The 17,798-nt window shown below is 39.0% G+C and overlaps 1 protein-coding gene across 36 annotated transcripts in view; it reads right to left on the reverse strand.

Moving 5' to 3' along the window:
* EPB41 (erythrocyte membrane protein band 4.1) overlaps positions 1–17,798 on the reverse strand; it is a 231,737-nt gene that overhangs the window by 94,252 nt on the left and 119,687 nt on the right. For all 36 annotated transcript variants that reach the window (XM_063593500.1, XM_055095881.2, XM_034959588.3 and 33 more), the window contains 3 exons: positions 13,788–13,830; positions 9,943–10,018; positions 7,257–7,475 (listed from right to left, as the gene is read on the reverse strand). In XM_063593500.1, coding sequence (XP_063449570.1) covers positions 7,257–7,475; positions 9,943–10,018; positions 13,788–13,830 — 338 coding nt within the window. The remainder of the gene's footprint in view (positions 1–7,256; positions 7,476–9,942; positions 10,019–13,787; positions 13,831–17,798) is intronic.

Below are 17,798 nucleotides of genomic sequence, written 5' to 3' on the forward strand. Positions count from 1 at the left end.
TAAAAATCATACACATTCACTGTATACAATTTGGAAAATATCATTAAAAGCATAGAAAAGAAAATATATAATCTTACCACCCACAGACATCTGTGCATGTTAACACAACACATATATTTGAAAGATTAATATCATAAAATAAATTATTTTTTGCCTTAAATTTTAATGATCAAGGTTTTCCCTAAAATTTCCAAGACCTTTGAAAGTCATAACAAACCAGCTGGGAAGAGATTAGATACCTCTAAACCATTAAAAGTACTGTCTTGAATTTTTTCAGTACCACCTAATAATTTACTACTTGTAAGTACTGCAGCTTACAAAAGTACCTGACCAGGAAGCTCCGGCACTGGTTAAAGCTCATTAAAAAGAGAAGTTACAATAAAGTTTCCCTGCATTTATTTCAAGCAAGTGCAATCAGGATAGAGCTATTCGGTGTGTTCCAGTGTTATGTGACCCCTTTTTAATAATGTTTGTTATATCTCCTAATTAAGGATTGTGATTTCAAAGAATTAAGTGGGGGACAATAGACAAGTTTACATACCTTCCTAATACCCATAAATGGAGGGCAATTAATTTTAAAGCTTGATTTGCTAGTGTAAATTTAAAGTGTTAATTATAGCTTTAAAATCCCAGTCTGGGCAAAGGGCCACTACTAAGGATTCCATTTATGCAGGCTGTCTTCTATCTGAGAAGTGCTTGTACTGCACTTTCCAATGCATAGTAAAATGCATATGCCTCAGCGGAAGTTTCTTTGGATTAGTTAAAATGCCATGTTGTTGGACATAATTAAATTGTTCCTTTGGGTTTGTGAGGGTTGCAAATCTTTCCAAAAAGGAGCAAGTAAATTCCAAGATGACAGACTCCTAAATGTTCTGGTCACGGCGATCCATTATTGCTCAACTTCTACCACATCTCTAACAGCACATCAGCTGAACTATATCCATTTGTCCCTTGAGATTGTTTCACCTAATCGGGTTTACATTCTGATAAAGGTTAAAACTAGTTCTCCAAACCAAGACACATACATTCATCACTTGTGAAGTGAGGATAAGAATTTTTTTTATTTATATTTATTTATATTTTTTATTTATTTATTTTTTGAGATGGAGTCTCGCTCTGTCGCCCAGCTGGGGTGCAGTGGTGCAATCTCGGCTCACTGCAACCTCCGCCCCTCCAGGTTTAAGCAATTCTCTGCCTCAGCCTCCGGAGTAGCTGGGATTACAGGCGTGTGCCACCAAGCCCGGCTAATTTTTTGTATTTTTAGTAGAGACAGGGTTTCACCATCTTGACCAGGCTGGTCTTGAACTCCTGACCTCGTGATCCACCTGCCTCAGCCTCCCAAAGTGCTGGGATTACAGGTGTGAGCCACCACGCTCAGCCTTTAATTTATTTATTTTTAGATGAAGTCTTGCTTTGTCACCCAGGCTAGAGTGCAGTGGCATGATCTCGGCTCACTGCAACCTCCGCCTCCTGGGTTCAAGCAGTTCTCCTGCCTCAGCCTCCAGAGTAGTTGGGACTACAGGTGCATGCCACCATGCCCAGCTAATTTTTGTATTTTCGGTAGAGATGGGGTTTCACCATGTTGGCTAGGATGGTCTCAATCTCTTGACCTCGTGATCCACCTGCCTTGGCCTCCCAAAATGCTGGGATTACAGGTGTGAGCCACCGTGCCCAGCCAAGAATTATTATTATCGTAGCAGACATTTGAACTCTCACTATATACTGTCATTGTACTAATCACTTTATATAAATTTTCTGATTTAACAATTAGAAAATTCACATTATTGCCCTTATTTTTCAGATGAAAAAACTGAAGCTTAGAGAGCTTAAGTAACTTACCAAGAGGCACACAGTTAACAAGGAATGGAATCTGAATTTAAAGAAAGGCTAACTCCAGAGCCCAAGATTTTAACTATGGTGCCCTATTGCCCCAACTCAGTGGTTCTCAAACTTTTTTGATCTCAGGACCTCTTTATTCTCTTAACAATTATTGTAAAAATTATTCAGGACCCTAAAGAGCTTTTCTTTCTTTTTTCTTTTTTTTGAGACAGAGTTTTGCTTTTGTTGCCCAGGCTGGAGTTACAATGGCATGATCTCGGTTCACTGCAACCTCTGCCTCCCGAGTTCAAGCGATTCTCCTGCCTCAGCCTCCTGAGGAGCTGGGATTACAGGCATGTGCTACCATGCCCGGCTGATTTTGTATTTTTAGTAGAGATGGGGTTTCTCCATGTTGGTCAGGCTGGTCTTGAACTCCCGACCTCAGGTGATCTGGCTGCCTTGGCCTCCCAAAGTGCTGGGATTACAGGCATGAGCCACTGTGCCCGGTCAAGAGCTTTTCTTTATGTGGCTTATAGCTATTTGTATTCACTATATTAAAATTGTTTTAACTAAGGAAAATTTAAAATGTTTATTAAATTTCTAAAAAGTAACAGTAATCCAGCCAAGCACGGTGGCTCACGTCTGTAATCCCAGAACCTTAGCAGGCCAAGGCAGGCAGATCACCTGAGGTCAGGAGTTCAGGACCAGCCTGGCCAACATGGTGAAACCCTGTCTCTGCTAAAAATACAAAAGTTAGCCAAGTGTGGTGGCAGGCGCTTGTAATCCTAGCTACTCGGGAGGCTGAGGCACGAGAATCACTTGAACCAAGCAGGCGGAGATTGCAGTGAGCCGAGATCACACTATTGCACTCCAGCCTGGGCGACAAGAGTGAAACTCCATTTCAAAATAAAATAAAATAATGGTAATCCCATTACTTTTTAACATAAATAACATAATTTCTGAAAAATACCAATATTTTCTGAAACAGTGATGAAAAGGTAACTTTGCTTTACATATTTACAAATCTCTTCAATGTCTGGCATAGAAGACAGCTGAATTCTCCCAACTGCTTCTGCATTCAATCTGTTGCAATATATTGATTTGGCAGTATGTGAAGAAATCTGATCTCACACAGACATGTAGTTTGAAAAGGGGTGACTATGAATTTAAAACACTCTTTTTTCTTTTTTTTTTTGAGATGGAGTCTTGCTCTTGTCACCTAGGCTGTAGTGCAATGGCACGATCTTGGCTCACTGCAACCACCGCCTCCCAGGTTAAAGTGATTCTCCTGCCTCAGCCTCCCAAGTAGCTGGGATTACAGGTGCCCACCACCATGCCTGGCTAATTTTTGTATTTTTAGTAGAGACAGGGTTTCACCATATTGGCCAGGCTGGTCTCAAACTCCTGACCTTGTGATCCGCCTGCCTCGGCCTCCCAAAGTGCTGGGATTACAGGCATGAGCCACTGCGCCTGGCCTAAAATATTCTTTTCTGGTATTACACTAAAACTTATCAATGGCAGTTTCTTAAAGATAATTTTCAATGTGAAATGTAGAAACTTATCAATGAACTTTTTGTACTGTTACATTAAAATCCATTGGTCTATCTTGCATTTTGAATGGATCTTTTACCTGTGCATGATTTTTTTAACATTGTGCATTTCTAATCTGAAAAATACTTGTTCACCAAGTTATGAAAGTCTTCCAAACCTTGATACAATATGTGTATAAAAAAATCACATTCATTAAAATAACCACCGACCTTAGCAGAAAAGTCTTTAAAAGCTGTCAAGATCATGGGGATATATAAAAGTTTTCCAAAATTCTAATTTTTACCAGAAAGCTTGAATTTTGTCATTAGCAACAAATACTGTCAGTTGCTTTCCTAAAAGTACTAGCTCATTTCATTTTTGAGAAAATGTGTGTCAAATAACCGAGTCTGAATAATCATAGTTTGTCATTTTTTCAAGAAAACATGGTGTTTTATAGAAAAGATGGCCACCGGGCGCGGTGGCTCATGCCTGTAATCCCAGCACTTTGGGAGGCCCAGGCGGGCGGATCACGAGGTCAGGAGATTGAGACCATCCTGGCTAACACGGTGAAACCTTGTCTCTACTAAATATACAAAAAATTAGCTAGGCGTGGTGGCTGGCGCTTGTAGTCCCAGATACTCAGGAGGCCGAGGCAGGAGAATGATGTGAACCCGGGAGACGGAGCTTGCAGTGAGCGGAGATCACCCCACTGCACTCCAGCCTGGGCGACAGAGCAAGCCTCCGTCTCAAAAAAAAAAAAAAGAAAAAAAAAAGATGGCCAATTCAGCTCACAACTCAATTGCACAAGTGCTTTTCCTTGAGACAACTGTTGTGCTTCAGTATGCAGCAAAAATGCTTTGTGTGTACTTCCCATCTAATCACACAGAATATTAAATAGAAATGTATTCAAGACTTAATAAAATTAATACTTTTTGCTGCTTCGTTAGGAAAATTCTAAGGTAAGCTGGCTTTCTTGCACTTCCAGCTGCAAGTGCATGCTGGAGAACAATATAGTGACTCTTAGTACAGTTTGCTCCAACTGCCTTGATTTGTGCCCCACCCATTTCAACAGAGTGAAAAAGGCAAATAACATCTTAGCATTATTACAAAAATAATTTTGACCTCATGGACCCCTTGAAAGAATCTTGAAGATCTCCAGGGTCTGTAGACCACCCTTTGAGAACCATTGTCCTAACTCAAAGGGTGGTTATAAAGATTAAACGTGATGTTTTACATAAAGTGCTTATCATAGTATCTTGCACATAATAATAGATGCACAATAACTGGCTACTTATTATGATTATTATGTAACAATTCTATAAAGGAGAATCAAGCATTGGATGAGAGACTATAAGTCCTCTCAAACCTGAGATTCTATTATGATCAGATAACCATTAAAAGACTCATTAGGCCGGGCGCAGAGGTTCATGCCTGTAGTCCTAGCACCTTGGGAGTCTTGAGGCTGGAAGTTTGAGATCAGCCTGGACAACATGGTGAGACTACCATCTCTACAAAAAAATTTAAAAATTAGCTGGGCATGGTAGCACACACCTATAGTCCTAGCTACTCAGAAGGCTGAGATGAGACGATCACTTGAACCTAGGAGATTGAAGCTGCAGCGAGCTATGATCACACCACTACACTCCACTCTGGGCAACAGTGACATTCCATCTCTCTTTAAAAAAAAAAAATCAGAGACAGATTTCAAGTATCAATCATAATCTGACATCATCATTTTCTGCGGTTCAGCTCTATGGCAGCAGTAAAATATTTTCTTTTACTATTTTACTGATTGCCCAAAGGTTATATTATAACTAATAAAAAATATTTTTAAATTATTAGGTAATAAAAATAATATTTCCCTACAGCATTGACATTCTAATTAATCAAATTATTTTGTTTCTTTCCAGTACTTGCTATGTATATATGCATATATTTTTATATGTCCATATTTTTTATATATGTAAATGTTGAGAATCATAACCAGAATATAAATAAAAGTGCTGTAATCCCAGCACTTTGGGAGGCCGAGGCAGGTGGATCATGAGGTTAGAAGTTCAAGACCAGCCTGGCCAAGATGGTGAAACCCCGTCTCTACTAAAAATACAAAAAATTAGCCAGGTGTGTTGGTGGGCGCCTGTAATCCCAGCTACTCAGGAGGCTGAGGCAGAGAATTGCTTGAACCCGGGAGGTGGAGGCTGCAGTGAGCCAAGATTGCACCACTGCACTCCAGCCTTGCCAACAGACCAAGATTCCATCTCAAAAATAAAAATAAAAAATAAAAACAATAAAAATGTATTCAAAGACAATGTAACATGCTTAAGTTATAGTCATCAACAAGTTGAAAGTGGTGTATTTAGTGACTCCAGACATTGGTACTGGAATAAGTCAAAACTTAAAAAGCAAACGTGCAGTTCTCTTTGGAAATAGTGTGACCCCAAGAGAGATGGGTAACTCTTACAAGACTACTGCTATGTAGGTTGTAGACTTTAAAGTCCTTAGTATGGTCCTCATGACTGAGGTACCTGAACCTACAGGGGCAATAATGCACCTAGAATTCAGACACCTTAAGTTACAACTCTCTCATTTGAAGCATCCCAATCCATGCAATCCTATTCCAACTACCCCAAGGAGAACAAGATGGCTCAATGGCTGGAAAGAATAATTTTTACTATCATGGCAAGCCTACCGACACCACTCTTTGGATTTCTCTTTGAGCAGTGTGATCCTTTGGAACTTTGCAACCTAACTCATGCTAACGTAACTTAGGGTACTAATTCAAGGCCAAGGTCAGATTTTCACATTAATATGCTAAGGCCGTTTACAGAACTAAGCTATAGCAAGTCACTCAAGTAACAATGAATGTATGAGGAAGAAGAAACACAAATTATTCTGGCACTTTAATATTAGCTAATATTTACTGAATTTTTTACCACATGAAAGACATTGTGACATTGTATTCAGTATTTTACACACATCACCTTTCAATGGTGTGATCTCAGCTCATGGCAGCCTTGACCTCCCAGACTATCCTTCTACCTCAGCTACTTGCCACAGGAGTGCTCCATCATGCCTGGCTAATTTTTAAATTATTTGTAGAGATGAGGTCTTGCTATGTTGCCCAGGCTGGTCCCAAACACTCGGGTTCAAGTTATCCTCCTGCCTCGGCCTCCCAAAGTGCTAGGATTTCAGGTGCGAGCCATTGTGGTCAGCCCACAATACCTTTTCTAAACCTAGCAGTCCCCCTAGTTTCTCTGAGGTGATAATCTCCATCAGAAATATAAGAAACCTGAGGCTCAGAGACATTATAATTGAAAGACCTAAGGTCACAAGGTTGGAACCAACGTCAAGATTTCAACCCAGCTCAGACTGACTGTAAACTCTTGTTCTTGATCACTTGATAACTCCCAGCATTACCAATCATTTTCATGTATAAAAGCAGTATAGTCAGTAAATTTAATAAAGACTTTTAAAAATACTTCCAAGAGTTTCATGGGCCCTCTGAAATCTATCCATGTATAAAGATCTCAAATTAAAAACCCCTGCTCTAAGGATCTCAAGGTACCTAATGCAGCATAATGAGCTTTAAATCTGATAAAAAAATAAAAGGTAAGGAAACAAAAATAATAATAGCTGCCATTTGCTGAGCACTGAGCCAGCCACTGTGCTAAGTGCTTTACATATATTACCTCATTTAGTTTTCACCCTACAATGCAATGCCTATTACTCTGATGAGAAAGCTTAGATTAAGAGAGGTTAAGTAACCTGCCCAAAGTCAAACAGTGGAGGAAACTGACTCTTTCTATGGCACCATGATCCCTCTTAGGCAAACACTGAACCAATACCATGTTAAGTGTTTAAACTAATCGCCAAAACAAACACCGAACAAACCCTGGAGACATATTCACCTGTATGACTTATGCAGTTCCATGACCTTCTCTTCAAGTTCCTTGGTCTGATTCGGGGCCAGTTTAAAATCACTAACATAATCCACGCCATGGAGTTCTGGGTCGTAGTCTCCCAGTTCAGACTGGATGGTGTAAGAACCTAATAATGCTAAGGTTGCAAAGGAACAGGGCAGACGTCCTGCAACTATGTCCTGCCGAAGCTGAAGACATAAATAATATCTACAGCCAAAAGAGAAAAATGTTATGTCAGCAACAACAACAACAAAATATAGAGAGAGAAAAAGGAGAAAAGGGGAGAAACAGAAAGGGAGAGAGAGAAAAAATAAGGACACAGAAGAAAAGAAAGCAATTAAGTAAATATGAGATAATAATAACTTCAATCTAGGTAGTTGGTATATGGTAGTTCATTGCGCTATTATTTCTCTCTGTGTGTTTGAAATTTTTACATATTAAAACTTAAAAAAATACTGTAACTATATTGGACACATTTAGAAAGAGGAAAGGTTGGAAAAGTCTAAAGGAAGTAATGAAACTACTATTTTTTTAAGTATACTAAGTACCACAGATATATAAATTATCTCACCTAATCTTCACACACACACATACACACACACACAAAAAAAAACTTGTGAGGTAGGTATCATTGCCAGATTATAGATGAGGAAGCAGCTCAGAAGCTTAGCGTGCTCGGTGTCAGGTAGTAATGAAGACTGGCTCCAAAACCAGGCCCTTTCTTTTCTATCACATTGCTATGCCAAGTGTGCAGATATAGTCCTTCATATACAAAGATGACATTACTGACATTTTCACTAGGATATAAATATTCTGGTGTATTTTCTCTCCAAGATGAGTTAAGTCGCATGCAGCTTTCTACATACTATTAGCCACCTTGTAAGACTAATCCCATCTGTGTGCTAAACTGTTGGGAACTGCACAGTTTGCAGTTAAAACAGTTCAGTCCAACAAACCAAATGAGTGCCTTGCCACGCTGACACTTTTCTCTCCATCAGTGTAACGTTCACACCTATGGCCCTGACTTCCTTACCACGTGTTCTAATTGACTGAGTTCACCAATTCAGACAGTTTTACCAAACAGGAAAGTATTATTAAATTGACAATTCCTAAATTAATTAGAATCATATCTTTGCTTCTATTATAAGATATTAAATAACATTTTGCTATAATTAGTCATAACGTACATTTTTTTAAATGTCAGAACAATGCCAAACAAGGCACAAAAATTTTAAACTCCTCTAAAATGTAAATAATTAGCAAAGATTTTTAGAAATGTGTTTTGTTTTATACATAAGCCTAGACGGAAAAAGATGATTAAGTAGCAACTCCAAAAGACAAATATTACTGTGAAAAAGAAATAACCAAAGGAATCTTTTAAGGCAGAAATCCAGCATCTCAACTTCAAGAATGTACTGAGGATGACTAGATGACAAATAATAAGAAAAAATGGCAATGACTTTGTATAGAACTTAATAATCAGATTTTTAAAGAGGTTAGTCTATTCTCTTATTTGAGAGATATGGAAACTATCTAGGCCTAAAGACTGTAAATCTGCCTGGAATCAGATAGTTGGCAGCAAAATCAGAAATAGAAAGCAGTTACTCAACAACCAACAGTTTAATTTAAGAAACATTTGACAAGCATCTCCTGTGGATAAGACCCTATGCAAGATGTCATGAATATAAATATGCACAGTAGTACTTTATAATATATTGATTTTCCATTTTCTTTTTTCGTTAATATTTTTATAGAATCCAATAAAAGCCATTTTCTTAAAAGACATCAGTAGGCTGTTTTTAAAGAGCGCAGGATTTAATAAATTAGGTGGGCTCCAAGGAAGATTCAGTTCAGGGGATTAAGTACTTCATCAAACATTTTAAAAGGGAGATAGGAAGAAATAATAACACTTAGGCTTTCAGCTTTTTTGATACCTATAAGAAGGAAGATGGTGGGGCCGGGTGCAGTGGCTCAAGCCTGTAATACCAGCACTTTGGGAGGCCGAGGCAAGCAGATCACCTGAGGTTAGGAGTTCGAGACCAGCCTGGCCAACATGGCGAAAACCCGCCTCTACTAAAAATACAAAAAAAAAAAAAAAATTAGCAGGGCGTGGTGGTGCACATCTGTAATCCCAGCTACTCGGGAGGCTGAGGCAAAAGAATCGCTCGAACCCAGGAGGCTGAGGTTGCAGTGAGCCAGGATCGCGCCATTGCACTCCAGACTGGGCGACAAGAGCGAGACTCCGTCTCAAAAAACAAAAAACAACAACAAAAAGAAGGAACATGGTGGGAAAGGAGTATGAAAAGAGACCCCAAAAAACAAACAAAAAAAACAGTAGAGTCATTTTACCACTATATTTGTGTCTTGCCCTTTGGAGGGTGCTGGTAGAAGCCCTGCCCACAGCTTGGCATAATATCCATGATAAGCAAGGCCAGTTCCCCTGCCAATTTCCTGATACTTATGATACAGGTCACAGATACTCAAGGCTTTTAGATTCACTTATTTGTATGCCTGCCTTGAAGTGACCAGAAACTTTCAATCCTAGGCTACTTAATATCACTATTTTTCTTCAGTTCTGAATACGGAATTAGCAGAGCTTATGGTAGTAAGAATTACTATCTCATCATACACATTATTATATGATAAATTACATATTTAACTATTACTTATTTACCTTGTTATGTCTTCTGTTAACTGTGCTGGGTCAGGTGGATAAAACTTTACATTAAATGTAAAATTCCAAGGGACACCTATAAAAATAAACACAAAAGAATTTTACGTTTATACCTAAGTTTCTAATTGTTGGAAGTACCTCAAAATATTCAAACATTTCTCTTTTTCTTTTCCTTTCTTTTTTTTTTTTTTCTTTGAGACGGAGTCTCACTCTTGTTGCCCAGGCTGGAGTGCAGTAGCGTGATCTCTGCTCACCACAACCTCCACCTCCCAGGTTCAAGCGATTCTTCTGTCTCAGCCTACTGAGGAGCTGGGATAATAGACATGCACCACCACGCCCGGCTAATTTTGTGTTTTTAGTAGAGACAGGATTTCTCCATGTTGTTCAGGCTGGTCTCAAACTCCCAATCTCAGGCGATCCGCCCGCCTCGGCCTCCCAAAGTGCTGGGATTACAGGCATGAGCCACCACACCCAGCCTACATTTCTCTTTTTATATTAATACATCTTTAAATATTTTCATGCTTGGTGGATACAGCAATTTTTTAAAAAGAAGAAAGTTGCTTAGATATCACTTAAGGATTTGTGCTAGAGGATCTCATTTTTTTGCCTGACTTAATATAATCGTTTGATTTATAAAGGATTAGAACTACATAAACAAGGCTGGGCACAGTGGCTCATGCCTGCCATGCCTCACTTAATGACAGAGATACTCTGAGAAATGCTGGGTCTACAGGCATGTACACAACACTCAGCTAATTTTCAGATGTTTTGTAGAGACGGGGTCTCCCTATGTTGCCCAGGCTGGTCTCAAACTCCTGGGCTCATGCGATACTCCCACCTCAGTGTCCCAAAGTGCTGGGATTACAGGCATAAGCCATCGTGCCTGGCCTAAAATTAAGAGATGAAATAAATGTACATATATTGATATGGATAGCACTCCAAATTATGTTAAACAAAAAAGATTGGTTGCATATTTATATTAAAACATACGTTCACGTGTGTGTGTCTATATACATTCAGACCAGCCAGATGTGGTGGGTTACACCTGTAATCCCAGTACTTTGAAGACTGAGAAGGGAGGCTCTCCCGAGTCCAGGAGTTCAAGGCTGCAATGAGCTAGGATTGTGCCACTCCACTCCAGCCTGGGTGGCAGAGTGAAACCCCATCACTAAAAATATATATACATATTTAAAATATATATCATATATTATTACACTCAGACCATCTCTGGAAAGAGCACGTTACCATGGTTGCTTCCAGGAACGAAAACTGCATGACTAGGACAAGGAGAGAAGGGAGATTTACCTCGTACTATACTCATATGTATCTTTTTATTTTATACCACATATTTATAACATCTATTTTAACAATTAAATTTAAAAACTACGTAAAACATACTTGTAATTTTTATTTATTTATTTTATTTTATTTTTTTCAGACGAAGTCTTGCTCTTGTCCCCCAGGTTGGAGTGCAATGGCATGATCTCAGCTCACTGCAACCTCCACCTCCCAGGTTCAAACGATTCTCCTGCCTCAGCCTCCCCAGTAGCTGGGATTACAGGTGCCTGCCACCATGCCCAGCTAATGTTTGTATTTTAAGTACAGAAGGGGTTTCACCATGTTGGCCAGGCTGCTCTCTAACTCCTGACCTCAGGTGATCCACCTGCCTCAGCCTCCCAAAGTGCTGGGATTACAGGCGTGAGCCACTGCAACTGGCCATATACTTGTATTTTTAAAATGCAAAATGTATATATGCCTAGAAAAAAATATTGCAGATTATATCAGTTTAACAGTGATTATATCCAGAGGACAGGATTTAGAGGACTCTTACATTCTTCATGATAATTTCCTACAATGTTTAAATTTCTTACAATGGGTATATATTACTTGTGTGATTAAAAAAAAAAAAAAAAAAAACTTAAGGGCTGGGTGCCGTGGCTCACGCCTGTAATCCCAACACTTTGGGAGGCCAAGGAGGGTGGATCACCCGAGGTCAGGGGTTCCAAACCATCCTGGCCAACATGGCGAAACCCCGTCTCTACTAAAAATAATACAAAATTAGCCAAGTATGGTGGCACATGCCTGTAATCCCAGCTACGTGGGAGGCTGAGGCAGGAGAATCATTTGAACCTAGGAGGTGGAGGTTGCAGTGAGCCGAAATCACACCATTGTACTCCAGCCTGGGCAACAAGAGCGAAACTCCATCTCAAAACAAACAAATAAACAAACAAAAACACAAAAAACAAAATTTAAAAAACCCCCACCTTTGCAATAAATGTCATTCTTCTCTTTGGCTTAAAAAAGTGTTTACAGTTTGATTCTCTATTAAAGTTTTTGTGAGGGACATGGTGTTTTTCTTGTTTTGTTTTGTTTTTTTCCCCCATGTTGAAGAAAGCGTTTTTATTATTCTGTAATTTTTTTTTTTTTTTGAGATGGAGTCTTGCTCTGTCGCCAGGCTGGAGTGCAGTGGCGCGATCTCAGCTCACTGCAACCTCCGACTCCCTGATTCAAGCAATTCTCCTGCCTCAGCCTCCTGCGTAGCTGGGATTACAGGCATGCGCCACCACACCCAGCTAATTTTTGTATTTTTAGTAGAGACGGGGTTTCACCATGTTGGCCAGGATGGTGTAATTTTTTTTAACTGAAAAATATTAAGGTTCCTTTTCTTAGCAAGATTTTTTTTTTAAATACCCAGGAAGATAATCTACTAGATATTCTTTTTTACTCATCATAAACTCTGTTAACTTTTTCTCTTAAAGAATCTTCTTGGATAATCATATGTTCCTAATATTTCATATTAAAAGTATTTTCATTGAAAGGAGCAAGGAGTTATATTTTTCTTGTGGTGTCTCAAATATTCTGAATATTTGTTTGCTCTGACTTGCATTTTAAAACGAGCTTTTATAGGTAGAAAGCAAATACAGAGAGTTATCAGTCCAAAAGAGTATTTTGTTTCTTCCATTAAGAAAACTAAACAATTACAAATAGGGTCTAAAGAAAAACATTTCACCATAACAAAAGTGTTTTCTTCTAAGAAACAAATGAAAAGTAAAGTTTGTTTTCAGGTGAGTGTTAAAACTTACTAATCATGATAAATAACAACTATTGCATTTCCTGGAAGTTTCTTCAAAACTAAACTAAAAGGACAGGTAGTCTTAATTAGCCATTGGGCCTGGGACTGCAAAATACTAATCTGTACTTTTTTCAACCCAGAAATATTTATCCCAGGACACCAGTCTGATCAGGGTGTAAAGCGGGACTATACATTAGAGTTAGAGCTAGGAGCAATGCCACAATGTCAGAAGGGTCAGTGGCAAGCAATTCTTGTCTTTCCATTCTTTTTTTCTTCCACGGTCCTTTATACTGCAGTTTGGAAGAGGACTGTTAAAAGGGATGAAAACAACCATAAAGAGGAAAACATAAAATTTATAATGCAATAGTTCAGAACAATTTCAAAGGAATAGGATACGGCAGCAAACTCCTAGTAGGCAACTGCGGTTTCAAGTCACTACCATTTTGAGAACTGACTCCCATATCCTTTTTCTTTTCTCATCTTTGTTCTTTTCCACCTTCTGTTACTCTCAACTCTTCCTATCTTCCCCAACTTTGCCCAGTTGTAAAAAAAAAAAATCAACAAAATCTGACCTACATCTCAATAGTATCCACCTCTGCTATATTTTTCTATTATGGAATCTCCTCCTTCCAGGAGAAGGCTTTATCTCAATTTCAAAGCAATCTGCAGTAGTCAGGATTCTAAAGTGACTGACTCACAGCCAGAAATGGTTGGAAATCCTCTGACCTACTAAAAGAAAGAAAGAACTATAAAAAGAGCTATATCCACTTACCACGAACCTGCTTTTTTATTTCTTTGGCGGAATCCAGCCATGTCTGTAAAAAGGAGAAAAGGCATTCACACAGAGCTCCAAAACACATAAACAACAGAGTACTGGAAGCAAGATCACTGACTATCTTCAAATAGTGCCTCCAGATCAACCTGCATTTCCTTTGATAGTCTTTGCATTAATTTCACAAAGCATAGTGATTTTGAGCAGACAAAAAGGGACCCTGACATTTGGGTTGAATATTAGCTCCACTACTTCCTGGCTGAGTGACTTTAGGAAATCTGTACCTCAGTTTCCTCATCTATACAATGAGATATTGGTAGTAGTGCCTACTTCATAGTGTTACTGTGAAGATAAAATGAGTTAATACATGTAAATATATTAGTAAACAGCAAATGCTAAGTAAGCATTGGTTATTTATATTATTCTATAAAGACTAGTAGATAGCTACAACCAGAATTAATTGAAGCATCTACATTTTATTTTCCCCTCCAACCCTGACCTTTAGTCTCCTTCAAGTTTTTTCTTTTTTCTTTTTTTTTTTTTTTTGAGAAGGAGTCTCGCTCTATTGCCCTGGCTAGAGTGCACTGGCACAATCTCAGCTCACTGCAACCTCCGCCTCGCGAGTTCAAGCAATTCTCCTGACTCAGCCTCCCAAGTAGCTGGGATTACAGGTGCCCACGACCACACCCGGCTAATTTTTGTATTTTTAGTAGAGATGGGGTTTTGCCAAACATGTTGGCTAGGCTGGTCTCAAACTCTTTTTTTTCTTTTTTTTTTTTTTGACAGAGTTTCACTCTTGTCGCCCAGGCTGGAGAGCAATGGCGCAATCTCGATGTCAGCCCACTGCAACCTCCGCCTCCCGGGTTCAAGTGATTCTCCTGCCTCCGCCTCCTGAGTAGCTGAGATTACAGGTGCATGCCACCATGCCATGCCCAGCTAATTTTTGTATTTTTAGTAGAAATGGGGTTTCACCATGTTGGTCAGGCTGGTCTCCAACTCCTGACCTCAGGTGATCTGCCCGGCTCGGCCTCCCAAAGTGCTGGGATTATAGGCATGAGCCACTGTGCCTGGCCAAAGTTTTCTATATCAGCACAGTATTCAGTACATGGCTTGTGCCCAGTTAACGTTTACTGAATGAATAAATATTTTGTTTTCCCAAACTACTCTTGCCCACGCCAATCTTGTCCTTCACTGTTCCCCCACTCCACTTAGAATCTGCACACCACTAGGCTAGGGCTCCTCAACCCATGGTAGACCATGCAAAATAAGGGCACTGGAAAAGAACCTCACCATTAACATCTTTCATAGGTCCCTTTGAGAAATGTTTAAAGACAGAAATTTCTAAATTTCTAGAATTGTTTAAAACATTTTAATGGAATACAAGATACATGTCGAAAAGTACATAAAACATTAAGTATAAAGATCAATAAAATATCAAAGTAAACATATAAGAATTATAACATTACTAGCACCTCAGGAGCCCCTCTCTTGCCTCTTCCTAATCCCTCCCCTTCCCTTGTCCAAAAGATTTAAAATTGAATTTCAGTGGCATTTTATTTATTTATTTAGACAGGGTCTCGCTCTGTGGCCCAGGCTGGAGTTTAGTGATGCAATCTTGGTTCTCTGCAACCTCCGCCTTCCGGGTTCAAGCAATTCTCCTGCCTCAGCCTCCTGAGTAGCTGGGATTACAGGCAACCACCACCATGCCTGGCTAATTTTTTTGTATTTTTAGTAGAGATGGGGTTTCACCATGTTGGCCAGGCTGGTCTGGAACTCCTGGCCTCAAGTGATCTGCCCACCTCGGCCTCCCAAAGTGCTGAGATTACAGGTGTCAGCCACCGTACCCAGAGACAGTGGTATTTAGAAAAAAGGAGTAAGGTGTCCCTTCCTCACCCTCTACCAACAAGGGCAGAGCATATGGTGACTATCCCATTTGCCCTATTGAAGGAATGGGCTTGAACACCACATTTTTAAAATTGATTATATACTACTTTGACTATTATATAATCATTACAACAGACAATAAACCTAACAGTGGGGACTAGTTTTCTTTTATACTCCCACCACAATTAAACCAGAAAATTAATATATATAATAAATGCCACATATTATTAAATTGTTCTAAGGTATAAAAATAAGCACGTACTTGTTTAAGCCCTGTCAGAAAGGCGTAACCTGAGTGTTTTCTCCTTAGTCTTTCATTTAGACTAAAGAAAATTTTTAAAAAGTTGCCGTATTTTCAAAGGCAAAGGAAGACTTTAAAAGCACCAACCGAATTTCATGAAACCTCTGAGAACCTTGGTTTATACCATGCAATCCAGAACTACTACCACTTTTTACCACTTTGGAGTAGATATTTCTTACCATAGAAGACTCATGTTTTCCATTATTTTAAGAGAATCTCCCTAGGTAAGCTGAAGCTGCCAAGTTCCTTCCAGGGATTCTATGAACCATTCTGAGTCTGTGCTAGAATTTCTACTAACTTGACATAGGGAAGGCAAACCCACTTTTGTGTCAATCATATAAAGACTCCAGGGTATAAGCTACCATGTAGAATAAATTGTTGTTGCTTCAATTACCTACACCTCCAAATCAAAATCAAAAACAAAATCTTCTGGAGATAATAAAAATCAATGTGTACAAGAACAGGTACTTTTATTCTCAATTTAAATTGTTTAATTTCCAGCATTTTAGTTAGCCAACAAATATTTGAGGAATGCTTCCATGTGCTAGGCACTGTGGTTACAAAAAAAAAAAAAAAGGATTGAAAACTAGCACTGGTCCTTAGGGAGCTGTCATTCTAATCAGGAGGCAAAAAGAGAACAATCAGTTTGTTCGAGGAGGTGTGACAATTACAATGATAAAAAATATGTGCTAGTGCTATGATAGAGCATAGGGTATTCTGAGAGCACAGAGGACATGCACCAAAATGGTTGAGAAGTCAGTTAGGAAATGTTTCTTAATAGAATGTCTGGGGGATCTAAATGGAGTCTTGAAGGACAAATGAGTTAGCCAGACAAAGAAGAAAACGAAATAATTAGAAAGGCACAAAAGTATAAAAGTGACTGCAATACACCTGAGTTGCTGCATGTGGTTCAGCATAGCTGGAGCACAGAGGCAAAGAGGAGAGATGTAAAACTGAAAAGAACAGTAAGGACCAGACATGGAGGGAGAGTATTCCATGCTAAGAACTTAGACTTTATCAAGTTCTTAGCAAGCGGGAGCCATTGAAGGATTTAAAATAAAGGAGTGACATCAATTAGAGAAAGCATGACTGTAGCCAGGGGGACCAGAAAAGACACTGTTGTTGAGAATGATAACTGTGGTCCAGCAGAATATAATGGTTAAGGGTACAGGCTTTGAAGTCAGACAGTCTTGAATTCCAATCCTGCCTCACCCTCTCTACCATTTAGCAGCTGTGTAACCTTACATAAGACAGTGTTTCTGAGCCTCAATTTTCTCATATGTATAATTGGGATAAAACTACCATCCTCACAGAGTTATTGCGGGTTAAATTATTTGATGTACACTAAAAGCACACAGCCAGTATTCAACAAATGGTACTGATATTGATCAAAAGGGTCTGATGGGATAAAGTCTATGGGACAGAGGAAAAAAAATTAAGAGTTAAAGCTATTACGATTTGTGACTAAGTAAATGGGATGTAGGGGAAGGATGGGCTCATGATGAGGGTTGGTAAGGTATAGTGGTAAAGAATAATTCTCAAGTTGCTGGCTTGGGCAACTGGGTGGATGTGGCACTATTCACTAAAACAGGAAATACAGGGAAAGGAACACATGTTATAAAGGAGAAAAAAATAGCAACAAGAAACAACCTACATGTACATCAACAATTGAATGAATAAATTGTAATATATTTAAATAGGTATATGTTTAAAGTATCTTTGGAAATCCAAGTGGAATATTTCATAGAAAGCTGTATAAGCAGGTCTGGCACTCAGAAAAGAAATTTGGACCAGATATACATTTGGGCACCTTCCTCATGTAGGTG

The sequence above is a fragment of the Pan paniscus genome, chromosome 1, assembly GCF_029289425.2.
Source record: "Pan paniscus chromosome 1, NHGRI_mPanPan1-v2.0_pri, whole genome shotgun sequence".
Classification (NCBI taxonomy): Eukaryota; Metazoa; Chordata; class Mammalia; order Primates; family Hominidae; genus Pan; species Pan paniscus.